General features: G+C 34.0%; 1 protein-coding gene and 1 non-coding gene across 3 annotated transcripts in view; both read left to right on the top strand.

The window, feature by feature from the left end:
• LOC124536899 (rho-related GTP-binding protein RhoN-like) overlaps nucleotides 1-15,739 on the top strand; it is a 158,993-nt gene that overhangs the window by 133,824 nt on the left and 9,430 nt on the right. For both annotated transcript variants that reach the window (XM_047113555.1, XM_047113556.1), the window contains one exon: nucleotides 4,090-4,177. In XM_047113555.1, coding sequence (XP_046969511.1) covers nucleotides 4,090-4,177 — 88 coding nt within the window. The remainder of the gene's footprint in view (nucleotides 1-4,089; nucleotides 4,178-15,739) is intronic.
• Trnaf-gaa lies at nucleotides 15,558-15,630 on the top strand. The gene has a single exon. It is a non-coding gene; the product is annotated as a tRNA-Phe (tRNA).

The following is a 15,739-nucleotide window of genomic DNA, read 5'->3' on the forward strand; positions in this document are numbered from 1 at the left end:
TATATATTTATTACTTATATACTTTTTCCTTACGTCACAACGCCAACTCTACTGTGAGTCGCATAAAATAAGCACATCTATCTGATACAGCATTCATTTTAAATAACTATATATAATATAGTTTCGTTAGTAATATTCCTCATTGAGATGTATATACAAAACAACTTGAATTTCGTATTGTTTCGCTGAGGACGTCGCTTACTGAATACTTAATACCCGTGGGTACGACGTCTGATAATTAAAATCACGCCACGAAAACAAACATATACTATGTCATATATGTCGACATCACAGACATCTTTGTTATTTTAATGGTCATTTACTATATTCAAGAAACTACTCATTTTGTGTACTAACACATACATTAACAGCCTGTAAATTTCCCACTGCTGGGCTAAGACTCCTTCTCCCTTTAAGAATAAGTTTTGGAACATATTCCACCACGCTGTTCCAATGCGGATTGGAATACACATGTAGCAGAATTTCGATGAAATTAGACGCGTGTAGGTTTCCTCACGACGTTTTCCTTCTCCGCCGAGCTCGAGATAAATTATTTATAAACACAAATTAAGTACATGAAAATTCAGTGGTGCTTGCCTGGGCTTGAATCCTGGGCCATTTCGGCTGTGTGGTATATACCTAATTAATAATTATTTAAATCCAACTTAACAAAAATTTTTTGCCCATTGAAAATTTGAGGCGAATTCATTAAAAAAATAAAGGATTTACGGATGAACAAAGTTCTTGATATTGTTTATCTTACTTCCCAGTAACTGAACCCATTATGGCGTTAAATGCGCCCTTATTGATCACAAAACGCGCTACCTGCGTGTGGGAACATCCTTTACAAATGTTAACATTTTGAAGACTCGCATCCCCTGTTTTTACACACTTGTATTTAAAAGCATTACAAGTGTTAAACGAATTTTGTTAAAGATAATTTAATCTTATACTTCAGTTTCATCTTATACTTATACTGTTTATAAGTTAAGTTTCCTTGAGTTACAAGATTTTGAACTTATATATTTTAAATGATTTTGAAATCAATTCTATTTATCGAGTTTTTATATTAAAAATAAAATATATCTATTTTTAATAAAACCATAGAGTTACAAACTCTTAGAGTTAACCACTACCAATTTTCGGGTATAAAAAATATATAACTTCACTTATCGACCACAGAATAAACAAACATGACGTCGTATAAAACAATGTATATATATAAATATAATACCCATTATCCGGACCACCCACTATGGTATAGTCGTATCGCACACCCACGACCGCACGACTACACACGGTGTGCAAACGAAATTAAATAACATTTATATAGTTCAATAAAAATAACATTTATTTTAATAGCTAATATAATGTTGGCTTAGTGGCTTATAATGTTATAGAACCCGTGGTTCTGGATTCAAAACAGAGTTTAATTATATTGGTTTTTCTGACTCGAAATATTTACAAGCAAATTTAACAAAAAAGTTATTTCTTTAGTCTAAGTATGTATAACTAATATAGGGTATATTATATCAGCTTTATAACAGTGAAAGTCCCATCAAAATTTGTTTAGCCATTTCTGAGATTAGCCGGAATAAACAGACAAAAATTGTAAAAAATGTTTTTGTTATATGTACTGTGTATACAATTACATATGCATTTAGTAAAAAAACGGTTATTTTAATACTACAAACAGACACTCCATTTATTTATTGTGTAGTCTTAAGTTGAGTCTTAGAGTCGGTCACATGAAGCAACCGCTACAATTGAATAGTGACGGTTCGTGTGTATGGCTAGTATGTCATAAAATTAATTATTAATTACCTTTTCACTACACAATTAACCTGAATCAATTAAAGAGTAGACTAAATCGAAACGTTACTATCACCAAAAGTACGTAATTTTTTATGAATTCGTGTCATTCATAAATTTATCGGTATATCATTTTACAGAGAACGCCTCGCTATACATCTATATGACATATGTTTGCCTTTATCCGTTCCAAATACCAATTGTGATGAAACTTAGATAATTTCTTGTTTGTGTTGTGATTTTCCAGGTAAAAAATAAACAATAATTTTGTCTTTGTATTTGTGTAATACAAAAGTTAATATAAAAGTTATGTACGGCTATTATACCCGATCACCGATGTGTCACGAGGTTTAATTAAAAAATCAAACATCAGAAGCCGCAAGCAACAATTAACTTCTATAAAGTTTTCAAACTCAGTTACAAAAGGTAATTACGTTTTCACGAACACGTCACAAATATCAGACGCAAAAAAAAAACTTTGAACTCGCCGATTCGTTTTAAACTCTGAACCAATGGCCTGTGTGGTCTGTTTTATTTGTGAGTGTCTGTGTTTAAATCTATGCTCATTTGATTTATAAAAGTTTTATAAAAATATATTAAAAAGAGTCGAGATGGCCCAGTGGTTAGAACGCATGCATCTTAACCGATGATTGTGGGTTGAAACCCAGGCAAGCACCGCTGATTCATGTGCTAAATTTGTCTTTATAATTCATCTCGTGCTCAGCGGTGAAGGAAAACATCGTGAGGAACCTGCGTGTGACAAATTTCATAGAAATTCCGTCACATGTGTACTCCACCAACCCGCATTGGAACAGCGTGGTGGAATATGTTCCAAACTTTCTCCTCAAAGGGAGATGAGGCCTTTAGCCCAGCAGTGGGAATTTGCAGTGGGAATTTGCTGTTGTTGTTGTTGTTGTTGTATATTAAAAAATCTTTTTGCCTTCTAATTACAGAATATTAGATTATCTCTCTGACTCTTATCTGAAGATCGTGTTCAATTCCTGAGAGGAGCTCCTTGAAGGAATGACGGATGCGTTATATCAAGACGATCCCGCAGCCTCTTCAATCCGTGACGAAGACCCCCACTTAACCTGCTCCCTCTACATCGTTTCTAAAGGAATTATGTTCAAATCTGAGCAAGCTCCACAATAAATGTGATTTATCTCTTACTTATGTGTCAAATATAATATGACATTTTTTTCTACAACCCGGAGTGAGCATGGTGTTGAGCCCAAGAACTCCTTACGTCAAAGTCAAAAATATTTATTCAATACAGTTAAAAATATAAAAGCGGTTTGGAAATTACCACATTGGACCTCAGAAGAACCGGCGAAAGAAACTCAGTGTAACTATGGATACAAGAGACTAGTTTTTTTTAATGGTATAGGTTGGCGGACGAGCATATGGGCCACCTGATGGTAAGTGGTCACCATCACCAATAGACATTGACGCTGTAAGAAATATTAACTATCCTTACATCGTCAATGTGCCACCAACCTTGGGAACTAAGATGTTATGTAGTTACAGGCACAAGGGACTACAATAACTAGTGTCTTAGTTTCCATGGCTGATGGAACTTTGGCGATGCAATAATCGATTACATGATATATATTTCTTTAAAATCATCAGATGTCCGGCCCGCCTTTGTTATATTTATATGTGTATAATGAAAAGATAAATATTTTCTAAACAATTTGATTTGATAGAGTTAAAACGTAAATAAATCTACGCTACCAAACGAGCGGGTTCGCGTTTATGATCTTCCCAATACCCAACAGCCAGTTTGCAAATATTTTTTGTAAAACCAATACGAGAATACAGTTATTTTTAAAGTCCAATTACAGTAAAATTCTAAAATCCTCTGAAACGATAACTGCACCTCACCAAATTTTTATTGGAGTTGAGTTCGAACCATACTAATATTATAAAAATGAAGAGTTCCTTTGGATGAACACGCTAACCACAGGAACCGCTGGTCCGATTTGGAAAATTATTTCTATGATAGACCGCTAAAAAGGCAGGCTATAGGTTATATACTATCATGGTACGACCGATAAGAGCTTAATCATAAAAGACAGAATCTCTTACATAGATCTCTAAGATAGCAACTATTATGTAATAAATGTATGGAAAAAATCATTACTTCAATAATAATCAATAGAGTAATCTTTATAATAAAAAATAAAAAGTTTGAAATTGGTGACACGAAATAAAATATTTCTACGCTTAACAAAACCATATGAACAAGAGAGACAAATATATTTTTCTTTGTTACAGGCATACACACCGACAGGCTTCGAAAAATACGGCTACACCAGTCCAGTAGCCGATTATAGAGTCAATTTCTCAGTATGGGATACTTCAGGTAAATTTACTTAATTATATAATATTAATATAACACTTTGAAACAACATTCCAATTGGATAAAACATATCACAGTTGTAGTCATTCCACAATGAATTTTCATTAGTTTTTTTTTTATGTTTAGCGTTGAAAGGATCAACCTATTTTACCAAATATGTTTTTATCAAATAATTCTGTTAGATTCAATTTAATTAAAATAACCCAAAGTGAGACATCTACTACTGATACTCATCACAACAAATATATCAAATATTGTCATATTTAACACGAAATATTTCTTGCAGTAGTTTTTATAAATTTTTTTTCGTACCTACTAAGCATATATTTTGATATAGAAATATGGACATATCACGACAAAAAATAGACATATGTATGTGTAATAAATGTGTGGCAAAGGTTATATTAATCTATCTTAAGGCCTTGAAGTCTCAAATACTTAGGGTATTATACTTACATAAATTTATACATACAGAAACAAGTCACCCAATTCGACTTCCGGCGGGAAATGCAAATTAACAGAAAAAAGATATTGTATTACAAATTAAAAAAAATACATTGCGATAAATAGTTTTAGAGCACACAGAAAAATTACGCAAACATTTCTCAAATACACTTGGATATAAAATAATATTATATAGAAGTTTATGCAAGAACAAAAAGTATATTTTTAATTAATATAACGAAGTCATATGAAATATGAATAAGGAAGTTCAAACAAGCATGTATTCAAAGTTACGACAGTCGTCTCATTATTTAAATATTTGACTTTTAAGCGACACAAGCATGTCCACCGTCTATCATACATAAAACAGTCGCTATCTCGCAAACACACGCATCCAGCGATGAAACCGCTGAAACTGTAATGCGGTGACATACGACTATTTGCATACGATGTGTACCATATTACCATTAAAAGTTTTTAACTGGCTTTAAAGTTACGAACTTATTAATTAACGTTGTCTAGCGGTAGACTCTTTCTTACAATGGTAATTTGATATATGAAAGAAAAAGACAAAACATAAACTTAGTGAACCTTCAAAGGCAGGTACACTAACAGCTTTTCTTGTTTTTTGCCAACGTTCTTTACGCTTCTATGCCGATTTATCGTTTCTGACGACAAATATTAGGTCAAAAGCTTGTGGTATTGTGATATGTATTGTCACAGAAGGTATTCTTAGGTCTCTTCATATCACCATCAGGTCAGGATTGTCTCAGAAAATGCCGACCCGATATTACTTACTAGGGCAGTAACAACAACAAACAACAGCAGTCTGTAAATTTCCCACTGCTTGGTTAAGGCCGTCCTTCCATTTTAAGGAGAAGGTGCGAAACATATTGCACCACGCTGCTCCAATGCGGGTTGATAGAATTCAAGTATGGCATAAATTCATTGAAATTAGACACATGCAGGTTTCCTCACGATATTTTCCTTCACCGCCGAGCATGAGATGAATTACAACCACAAATTAAGCCCATGAATATCCAGTGGTGTTTGCCTCGGTTTGAATGCGCAACCATTGGTTAAGATGCACTCATTCTGACCACTGGGCCATCTCGGCTCAAGGTCGGTAGACCGAACTGCAAATCACAATTCAGAACAAAAATAGACCCAATCAACTCCGCTCTGCTCCACCGGAGATAATAACAACACTGTGTGTCTTTTATTTTAAGTAGAATTGCAGAGTTCAGCTCGGAGTAAAATAGGCATTTTTGACTCACAATTTCACAAGATTAAAAGCCAAAATAACTGGTTTGAAAAGTGAATTGTACCGAAAATAAAACCTGTAACGAATTCAGAAGAAACTCTTTAAGAATTAATTATTTATTGCGTTCCAATGAACAAAACTTATTGTATAATGTATGTATTAAATTGGTGAAATGTGCAAAGTTGCATTATTTGGAACAGACGGCTTTATCAACAAAGCAGCGATCTCTTCCAGGCAACCTTTAGGTAGACCGGTTTTGAAGTATCTGAGTAACGGAACACATATAGTAATATTTATTTCAACAAATTTTACATTGCTTGCAATTATACGTTTTGTACATTGAATTCTATGAAAATAACGAGAATGTCCACGCCTTCTTAACATACACTGGTTATTTCTTGTGGCTGCACTGGCGTATCAGTAAAAAGTAGCCCGTTTTGTTCCAAAATCAGTGCAATGATTGGACGTGAATGGGCAACAAGCAGATAACAGTACAAAACAACAGCCTGTAAATTTCCACTGCTAGGCTCCTCTCCCTTTCAGGAGAAGGTTAGAAACGTATTCAGCCACGCCGCTCCAATTCAGGTTGGTGGAATACATAGGTGGCAGAAATTCGTTGAAATTAGAAATACGCAGGTGTCCTCGCGATGTTTTTCTTCACCGTCGAGCTCGAGGTGAATTAAATACATACAATACAATAAACACAAATGAAGCACGTGAAAATTCAGTGGTTGCCTGGGTTTGAACCCTCAATAATCGGTTAAGATGTGTGCGTTCTAACCACTGGGCCATCTCGGCTCACAAGTAGTAGCTCAGATAGATACTCAAACACTAGTTATTTTCGCATTTATAATATAAGTATATACATTATTGTTATCGAATGATATTGATTAAATTTCCAATATTTTTAAACGTAAAAAGTATTAAATTGAAACTGTCTTTCAGGAATTTCATTAGATAATTAATTAGACATCTTACCGCGAAGGATTAATTAACTTTACGTCGGAAACTTTGTGTAACAAACTTATCTTCGCTCCTTGTTATGAAGGAATGTTTGTCTTGGTACCTTTCACAATAGTCGATAGTATTGAAGACAATAGTTGCTCAATTGATCCTTTTATTAATCAAATTGTTTTAAACCTATATAGTTCGAAATTATTGAGTTTAATATTTGTACTTCTAGATTTTTTGGAACGATGCTTTCTACGCTAGAGTGAACTGTCAAAAAGCGTTATGCTCCAGCCATGCGGCCTCTCTCTCTTTTTCTTGTTCTATCTCTTTCTATAGGATTGAATATAAAAGAATTGAAACTCATTTTTGACATTGTTTAAATCACATGGGCACTTTAATAAAAAAATAATTTACTGTCTTCATATTGTTCTCAGAATACAGTACAGTACAATACATAACAGTTAATATATCGTTGAGCTATGCCCACTTTCTTAACAGCTCTGGCCCATTACGCTAATGCCCGTACCTACACATTAAAAACAAAGTATCTAAACAAGCATGCTGCTGAATTTCACCTTCGGACATCTCGCCAAAATTCTAAGTTTCACCCGCACCACCTTGATGTCCGAAAATCCACAACAGCGCGATTTCTCAGACATTTTCTGCCTCGCACAACTACTTTGTGGAACCAGCTTTCGCCGGCGGTTTTTCCGAACCGATACGACATGGGAACCTTTAAGAAAAGAGCGTACTCCTTTTTGAAAGGCCGGCAACGCACCTGCAAGCCCCCTGGTGTTGCAGATGTCCATGGGCGGTGGTAGTCACTTTCCATCAGGTGAGCCTCCTGCTCGTTTGCCACCTATGCCATAAAAAAAAAAAGCATTAATGTATCCAGCTGCCATAATTACAACTTAACTAAATCCGTAAATACACATAAACAAAACATCCGGAGTTTCTTAACCTATTTGTTTATTTTTATTATCAACACTGGCCAGTGTACGTATTCTGTAATAACAAACTCGAAACTCACCGCGGAACACGATCGCGCAATGGCTGACAATGATATGAAACACAGGCTATCCTTACTAATTTTATAAAGGCGAAAGTTTGTATGTGTAGGTGTTTGTTACTCTTTCACCCAAAAACTGTTATACAATAATTTATATTATTTATACTTATATTATAAATGAGAAAGTAACTCTGTATGTCTGTCGCTCTTTCACAACCAAACCGTTGAACCGAATTTCATGACATCTGGTACGAAGGCTACTTGTTTTGCCTTACACATGACAACCAATACCCTAAAACGCAAGCGAAGCCACGGGTTACAACTAGTATATTATTTATACATATTAGTTTTTAAACATACAATAATAATTGAATAAGGCTCTCATATTTATAATACGACCAAATACCAAGGCAATGTCCTATTAGGATAATATTGTCTTTCCTTTTATTTTAAGGCAATTAAGTCATATTCAAACTTACGTTCAGAATTTTTCTTTTAAACCAATTTATAATAGGGTTTTTAAAAATTATAGGGTAAAATAAAGGTCCAGATAAATAACTATGAGCCAGCATAACTATATTCAGAAGGGAACTACTCAACTTGGGAACTAAAGTATAGTTCTCAAGGTTAGTGGCGCATTGATAATGTAAATGATTGTAAATATTCCTAAAGCGCCTAAGTCTATGGGCAGTGTTTGATAGGCTACCTATTTTCAATGAATTCAATATTATTAGTAGACAAATCAAGATAAGATTTCACAGCTATATAACTCTTACTCGAAAGGCAGAATATTAAATGCAGGAAACCGCGAGTGACATCTAGTATGTTATATATACATATTAGTTTTTAGACAATGTACGTTTCGACATATTTTAAAGCGTATTCATTACGCAGTATTGTTTCCATGTTCCAATAACGCATAACGTTGTAATATTTTTCATATCCCCCGGGAAATCCCTTCAGTGCCTGGTTTAAATGTATACTATATACAACCCTATATGAGTTATTAATATAATAACTTTCAACATAGTCTATCTCATGGGAACCTCCTATTTGTGTACATCACCGTAAAATTTTGAATGCCGTTACATTATAATCTATTGGGCGATATTCAAATCAACTTTGAAACTTAATATGTTTTGTTAATTTTTTTTGTTCGCTGTAAATCGCTAAGCAAAGCAACTCGATCAGACTAAATTCGTAACGAAACGAAAAACAAATTGTTTCATATTTACAAGGAGAAACAATAATTTATACTTCGCTTAATTTTCATAGCTCGTACTTTCGTAATGGTCAATCGCGAAGTCGAACTTCTTAAAATTTAATTTGCTACAAAGATATTTGGTTGTAAATTACGAGACCCTTCGAATATTTCCGAGAATATTTCGAATTTTTTTAGAGTTCGTCTTTAACTTGACCTGAGATGGCCCAGTGGTTAGAATGCGTGCATCTTAACCGATAATTGCGGGTAAAAACCCAGGCAAGCACCACTGAATATTCATATGCTTATATTGTGTTTATAATTCATCTCGTGCTCGGTGGTGAAGGAATACATCGTGTGTCTAATGTCAAAGAAATTCTGTCACATGTGTATTCCACCAACCGGCATTGGAACAGCGTGGTGGAATATGTTCCAAGCCTCCCCTCAAAGGGAGAGGAGGCCTAAGCCTAGCAGTGGGAAATTTTCAGGCTGTTGTTGTTGTTGTTATTGTTACCTTTATACGAGGCGTTATATTCGTTACGTCTACCTTGGAAACATCTGAAATCATCGTGTAGTGTGTACACCGGTTTTTTTCCTTAGGGTTCAAGCTTGCTTCACACAAAATTCCATCAAATTCGGTTTAGTGATTTGGCTGTGAAAAAGCATAGTACATACAGACGGAGCTTTTGTCTCATTTATAATATTTCATATCTGCTTCACTCGAACGAAATTAATAAAACTTTACTACATTACATACATATATAATCGTATTTAACTAATATGATTGTATTTTTTAAATGTTGTAAAAGAGTAACTACTGAGTTTCTTGTCGGTTATTCTCAGAAGAATCTACTTTCCGAACCGGTGGTAGCTTCACTTTATTGTTAAATGACGATTCAAAAGTGCTTGTAAAAGCCCATTTGAATAAAGTTTATTTTGAATTAGATTTTTTTGATAGCACACACATCGCTAAATGAGATGTAAATAAAAAAGGGGTTTTGTATAGCCTTTTAATTCTAGGATTAAAACTACCTACAAGTTTCGTGAACTAACAGTCAGAACAGCATTTATGATATTTGTATACAAACCTACCTACATAAAATAGTTACACTTAAATGTATATAATGTATGTGTATACTATTTGATATATGAACAGAAGACTAAATGTATATGTGAATTTAGTTTGCATTCAATATTATGAACTATAACATAACAATTGATTTTCAATTAGGCACCTATTTAATATTAAAATACATGTAGCCTCATTTTAATAATAAAATTGTTTTATAGATATTCAAGCATTATATTGTGTAGTTACAATTTTGCACATAAACCTGTATTAAAGTCGATAGCTAGTAATGAATTATTAATAGGTCAATGGTTCCAAACAACTCGCGTTCATTGATACGAGGCTTTCATTACGGCGGTAATGTAAAATTTTAATTAATATCACTTGCGTTTAGCCGAGCGAATTTTATAAAACATTTTTTTTTATAGTATAGGTTGGCGAACGAGCATATGGGCCACCTGATGGTAAGTGGTCACCATAACCCATAGAGAATGACGCTGTAAGAAATATTAATTATTCCTTACATGCCACCAACCTTGGGAAGTAAGATGCTATGTCCCTTGTGCCTGTAGTTACACTGAGCCAGTGTAACCACATCAAACCGAAACCCAACAATCCTGAGTACTGTTATTTGGCGGTAGATTAACTGATGAGTGGGTGGTACCTACCCAGGCGGGCTTTCCCAAAGCCCTACTACCAAGTAACTACCTATAGAAATAAAACTTTACCACACATATAAATTATAGCACACAACCCCTAAATGAAAAGTGTATAAATAAATATGTCTTTTCCCGGAACTAAAACTCTACACCAAATTTCATCTAAATCGGTTCAGCGGTTTCAGTGAAGAGATAAAGTTACTTTCGCAAATATAGTTGAGCTATAGATTATGTAAAGTTTGTAATGTAAAGTTTTATCGACGTACATCTACAATACAAGTAAAGTAAAGTAACAGCCTGTAAATTTCCCACTGTTGGGATAAGGCCTCCTCTTCCATTAAGGAGAAGGTTTGGAACATATTCCACCATGCTGTTCCAATGTGGGTTGGTGGAATGCACATGTGGAAGAATTTCGATGAAATTAGACACATGCAGGTTTCCTTACTATGTTTTCCTTCACCGTCGAGCACGAGATGAATTATAAACACAAATATAGCATATTTAGTGGTACTTGCCTGGGTTTGAACCCGCAAACATCGGTTAAGATGCACGCGTTCTAACCATTGGGCCATCTCAGCTCAGCATCTACAATGTACGTTTAAAGAACTCACTATTTTATGGTGTTGCTACTATGGCAAGATAGTGCTGAGGACCAAGAACTGTCTCGTCTTCATCGAGTCTCGCTTTGACAGTCGGCTCGCTAATGATGATAAATTCTTGGACCAAGAGTAAGACGCCACATGTCTCTTAAGGAACTAACGACAAACCTGACAGGGGCCTCATCGCTGAGCACCAAGGCTTATCTAAAATTACATACGTTTTAAAAACAGTTAAACCTCTTGTTAAATACGTAATAAATTTGTAAGCCGTAGTTTATCACAAGGAACTTTATTTGCCTCGTTTTTTTAAATGTTTATGTTTTATTTAAAATCTCACAAAACATCGTTAGACATGGTTTCTATAAAGACATAAAAGTATAAGTAACTGTTTATTTTGTTTTATTTAGAGAGCCGAGATGGCCCAGAAATCTCCTAAAAGGGAGAAGAGGCCTTAGCCCAACAGTGGGAAATTTACGGGCCGTTGTTGTTATTTTTTCCTTTCCACATATAAAAACAGGCACAACATTTTATACACTCGAGAAGTAAAATCACAATATTGTAACACCAAGTTTCAAATTCCGCAAAGTATCTTAAGTAAAGTGTTAGTACATAAAAATCAAATTACTTTATTCAAGTAGGTTTTTCCAAGAACTTTTGAATAGTCTACGGATCGGTTTGGAATGTAGATTCTATCGATCAGAATCTAGTCTAGTCAAAGTCAAAATCTGCATTCGATACTAGTTGTTGCCTGCGGCTTTGCTGACGTTTTAAGGGCTTGTCAGCTGTTACTGATCTAAGTATCCGACGTCTTTTCATGGAGATTAAGTTTGCTTCATACCTAATTTTATCAAATTTCGTCCAGCTGTTTGACCGTATTTGTAATATTTGTTAATATAGTACATTGAACTTAAGTATCGTTTTTTCTTCATCTTAAATTAAAAAATAATGTGAAGTACATTAGTTTATTTTTATAAGTACCCTGGATGCTATCCTTTCCCAGAAATAAATTTATATTTTGCTTCGTCAATTAATTAATTAAAATTTCATGGTAAAAAAAACGTTATCAATTCAAGCGTATTTCTCAATAAAATATTTATAATTTAATTCCTGAAACAGATCCATGTTAATTTAGTCTTATAAAATAATAAATAAAAAGTACTTGTAAAAGCCTCCTTGAATAAAGTACACTTATATTATACTGAATAATTGCATTTTGGCTTAACAAAATTAGACACAGAAAGAGTCGGGATTGGCCAGTTGCCTTTTTCAAATTTTATATTTTATTTTATTATTATATTATTATTTTTTAAGTTTTATGTATAAAAACCTTTCTCTCAAATCACTCTATCTATTTAAAAACGCATCAAAATCCGTTACGAAATTTTAAGATCTAAGCATACATAGGGACAGACGGTGGGAAGCGATTCTATTTTATACTATGTAAAGATAAGCTAATGTTATGCATAGACAAAGGCTTCGTGTATCCAAAATATATATGGATCGTATATCATATAAAACAAACGGCATTTGCAATAGGCTATTGCAGTAAATCGCAGCAAAAGCAACATCGACATTACAAGCGATCGAATGACATTGCACAAGTTGAGTAATCGCATACACTGACATACATTAAGTCATACAGTAAAATATATGTCAAATTAATATGTATATAAACAATATCTATGTGATGACCACTTTAGTAGGTTTTACTTTCTCACCTCGTCCTTCGATGACAACCTCTGCGGTCGAGTAGTGGCAGGGCTTTGTGCAAGCCCCCAAATAACAGTACTCAGTATTGTTGTGTTCCGGTTTGAAGGTGTGAGCCAGTATAACTACAGGCACAAAGGACGTAACATCTTAGTTTCTAAGGTTCGGGGCACATTGATGATGTAAGGAATAGTTAATATTGTCTATGGGTGATGGTGACCACTTACCATCAGGTGGCCCATATCCTCCCCCGCCAACCTATAAAATAAAAAATAAAATAAAAATGGGTGCGCAACTCCGACGTCCTGGCTTCGATTCCCGACCGCGACGATGTAGGAAAAGTTAATTATCAAAAAAACATGTTTAATATCTCGTATTGAATAACTGTAATAATAAAAGTTAATTAGTTTTCTATGTTTTCTTGGGTCTGGGTATTTTGTGGTACCGTCGTTACTTCTTAACATAACACAAGTGTTTTAGCTACTTACATTGATATCAGAGTATGTGATGTTGTCCAATATTTATATATTAACAGATGGCCAACGTGCCTATCTGCCTACCTAATTTAAAAATCTTGCATCACGCTTCAAGCCATGAGGGCGTATCATGTACGCGGGCGATACTACGCGAAGTAACTAGTCAATATCATTACTTATAACGCCACCTACATTATGACTTAATAATTTGACAGATACATTGATCAAACTCCGAGCTCGTTATGGTATTTTCTCACGCCTCCACGCAAATGCAAGGTTGATTAATTATATTAATAATTATTTAAACCGAGATAATATAGCATAGTACGACACAACTCAGATGTAGCATCGGCAAAATTCGTAAAACCGATCATGCGAATTAAATACGCTATCCCAAATTATCAGTATTTATTTCTTATGTGAATATAATCTTTACACAAATGTAATAACTTGGAATATCATATGACCTAATATATTCGTCCATTTGACACGTCGATTTACATGCACTCGCTTCATCGGGTTGAACTGACGCGGGAATCTATAGCGACGAATAGCGTCGAATGGCCCGATAGTGAGCTATTTATATTGGTTGTAAAAATCGGCAATAATCGGTTTTATTGAATTTGCCGATGCTACATCTTAATTGTGTCGTAGTATCATTTTATGTCATAGTATATCTTACTTTGTATCTACGACACTCGATATCGCTAAAACTAATCTTGGCAAAGTAAAGAAATTTCGATGACTTTAGGCTGTATTTTATATTATAGAATACAAATGTAGTATTCATACATTTTGGTACTAATAGCATTGATAATCCGTGTGACTTTCTCTTGTTGAAATGATTCGTGATAGACTAGTATTCGCACGCGGCTTCGCTCGCTTTTTAGGGTATTGGTTGTCATGTGTTACGTAAAAAAGTAGCGTATGTATTTTCTATTAAGACAAATATATAAATAAATCATATTATTCATTAAAAGAGTACATTTTAGAAAGAAACGCCTGGAGTTAGGCTCGGGTTCCATCATAGGACACTAATTACTGTAAATTGCACATTTACAACAGCACTGTAAATCTATTTATTTAAAAAGAGCAACTATGCGAGTTTCTTGCCGTTTCTTCTCGCTAGAAGCTGCTTTCCGAAACGGTGGTAGTATTTAATTGTTGACGATTCAAAAATGCTTCATTGCGAAGTTTACTTGAATAAAATTGATTTGATTTGAAGATCATCTTCGCTTCATATTAAATTTCACGAAATTCGGTTCAGCGCGTTTGGTCTTGAAAGAACGACAGACAGACAAACAGATTTTCTTTCACATTTATAATAGTAATACAAATTAACAAACAGTACATTCGTCTTCTCTCCATGATAAAGACGATGACGACCAAACAAATGCAGATTCCTAACTGTGAATACTATTCCTTGTGAATCTGATTCTGTAAAATAGCAACAACGCGAGTTACCGTTTCTTCTTATATTGCTTTCCGAATCAATGGCAGAGATTAATTATCGACGATTTAAATGCTTTATTATAGAGTTTACTTGAATAAATATACAGAACATTACTTACATGTACAAGCTTACCTTTTTACTTATTTCAAGTTATGAGTCCTCTCTGTAATATCATCTAAGAGTCTTTATTTCATAAAACCGATCAGAACAGAACAGTAGCCATAACCGTTAAGGTAAATTAAGTGTGGACTTGTTATGTATCGTATATTTAATGTACAAATTTAAGGTCTAAACACCGCCGTCAAAACTGGTTAGTGAACATATACGTAAGTATACATAATAATATGTATAAGAAAATATTTATATCATACAGATAATGACAAGTAATACATTTATCTGTAAAATTATTTTTTTATTTTACATTATTGGGCACATAAGAATTAATAACATTAAATGAATAAATATATACAAATATGCACTAGTTACTGTAAAAATAATTGAAATATATAGAAAGCACAAATACATATAATATTTTCAACATTTATCGTATAGCCGAAATAGCTCAGTTGGGAGAGCGTTAGACTGAAGATCTAAAGGTCCCCGGTTCAATCCCGGGTTTCGGCAGATTGAATATTTTTTCATTATTTTTAATAAGAGTTTCATATCAATTATTATCTTATCTTACATGAATATAAACAAAACTACTTTAAATGATGATAAAATATAAATCTTG

This window comes from Vanessa cardui, chromosome 17 (assembly GCF_905220365.1).
Source record: "Vanessa cardui chromosome 17, ilVanCard2.1, whole genome shotgun sequence".
In the NCBI taxonomy this organism is placed as follows: domain Eukaryota; kingdom Metazoa; phylum Arthropoda; class Insecta; order Lepidoptera; family Nymphalidae; genus Vanessa; species Vanessa cardui.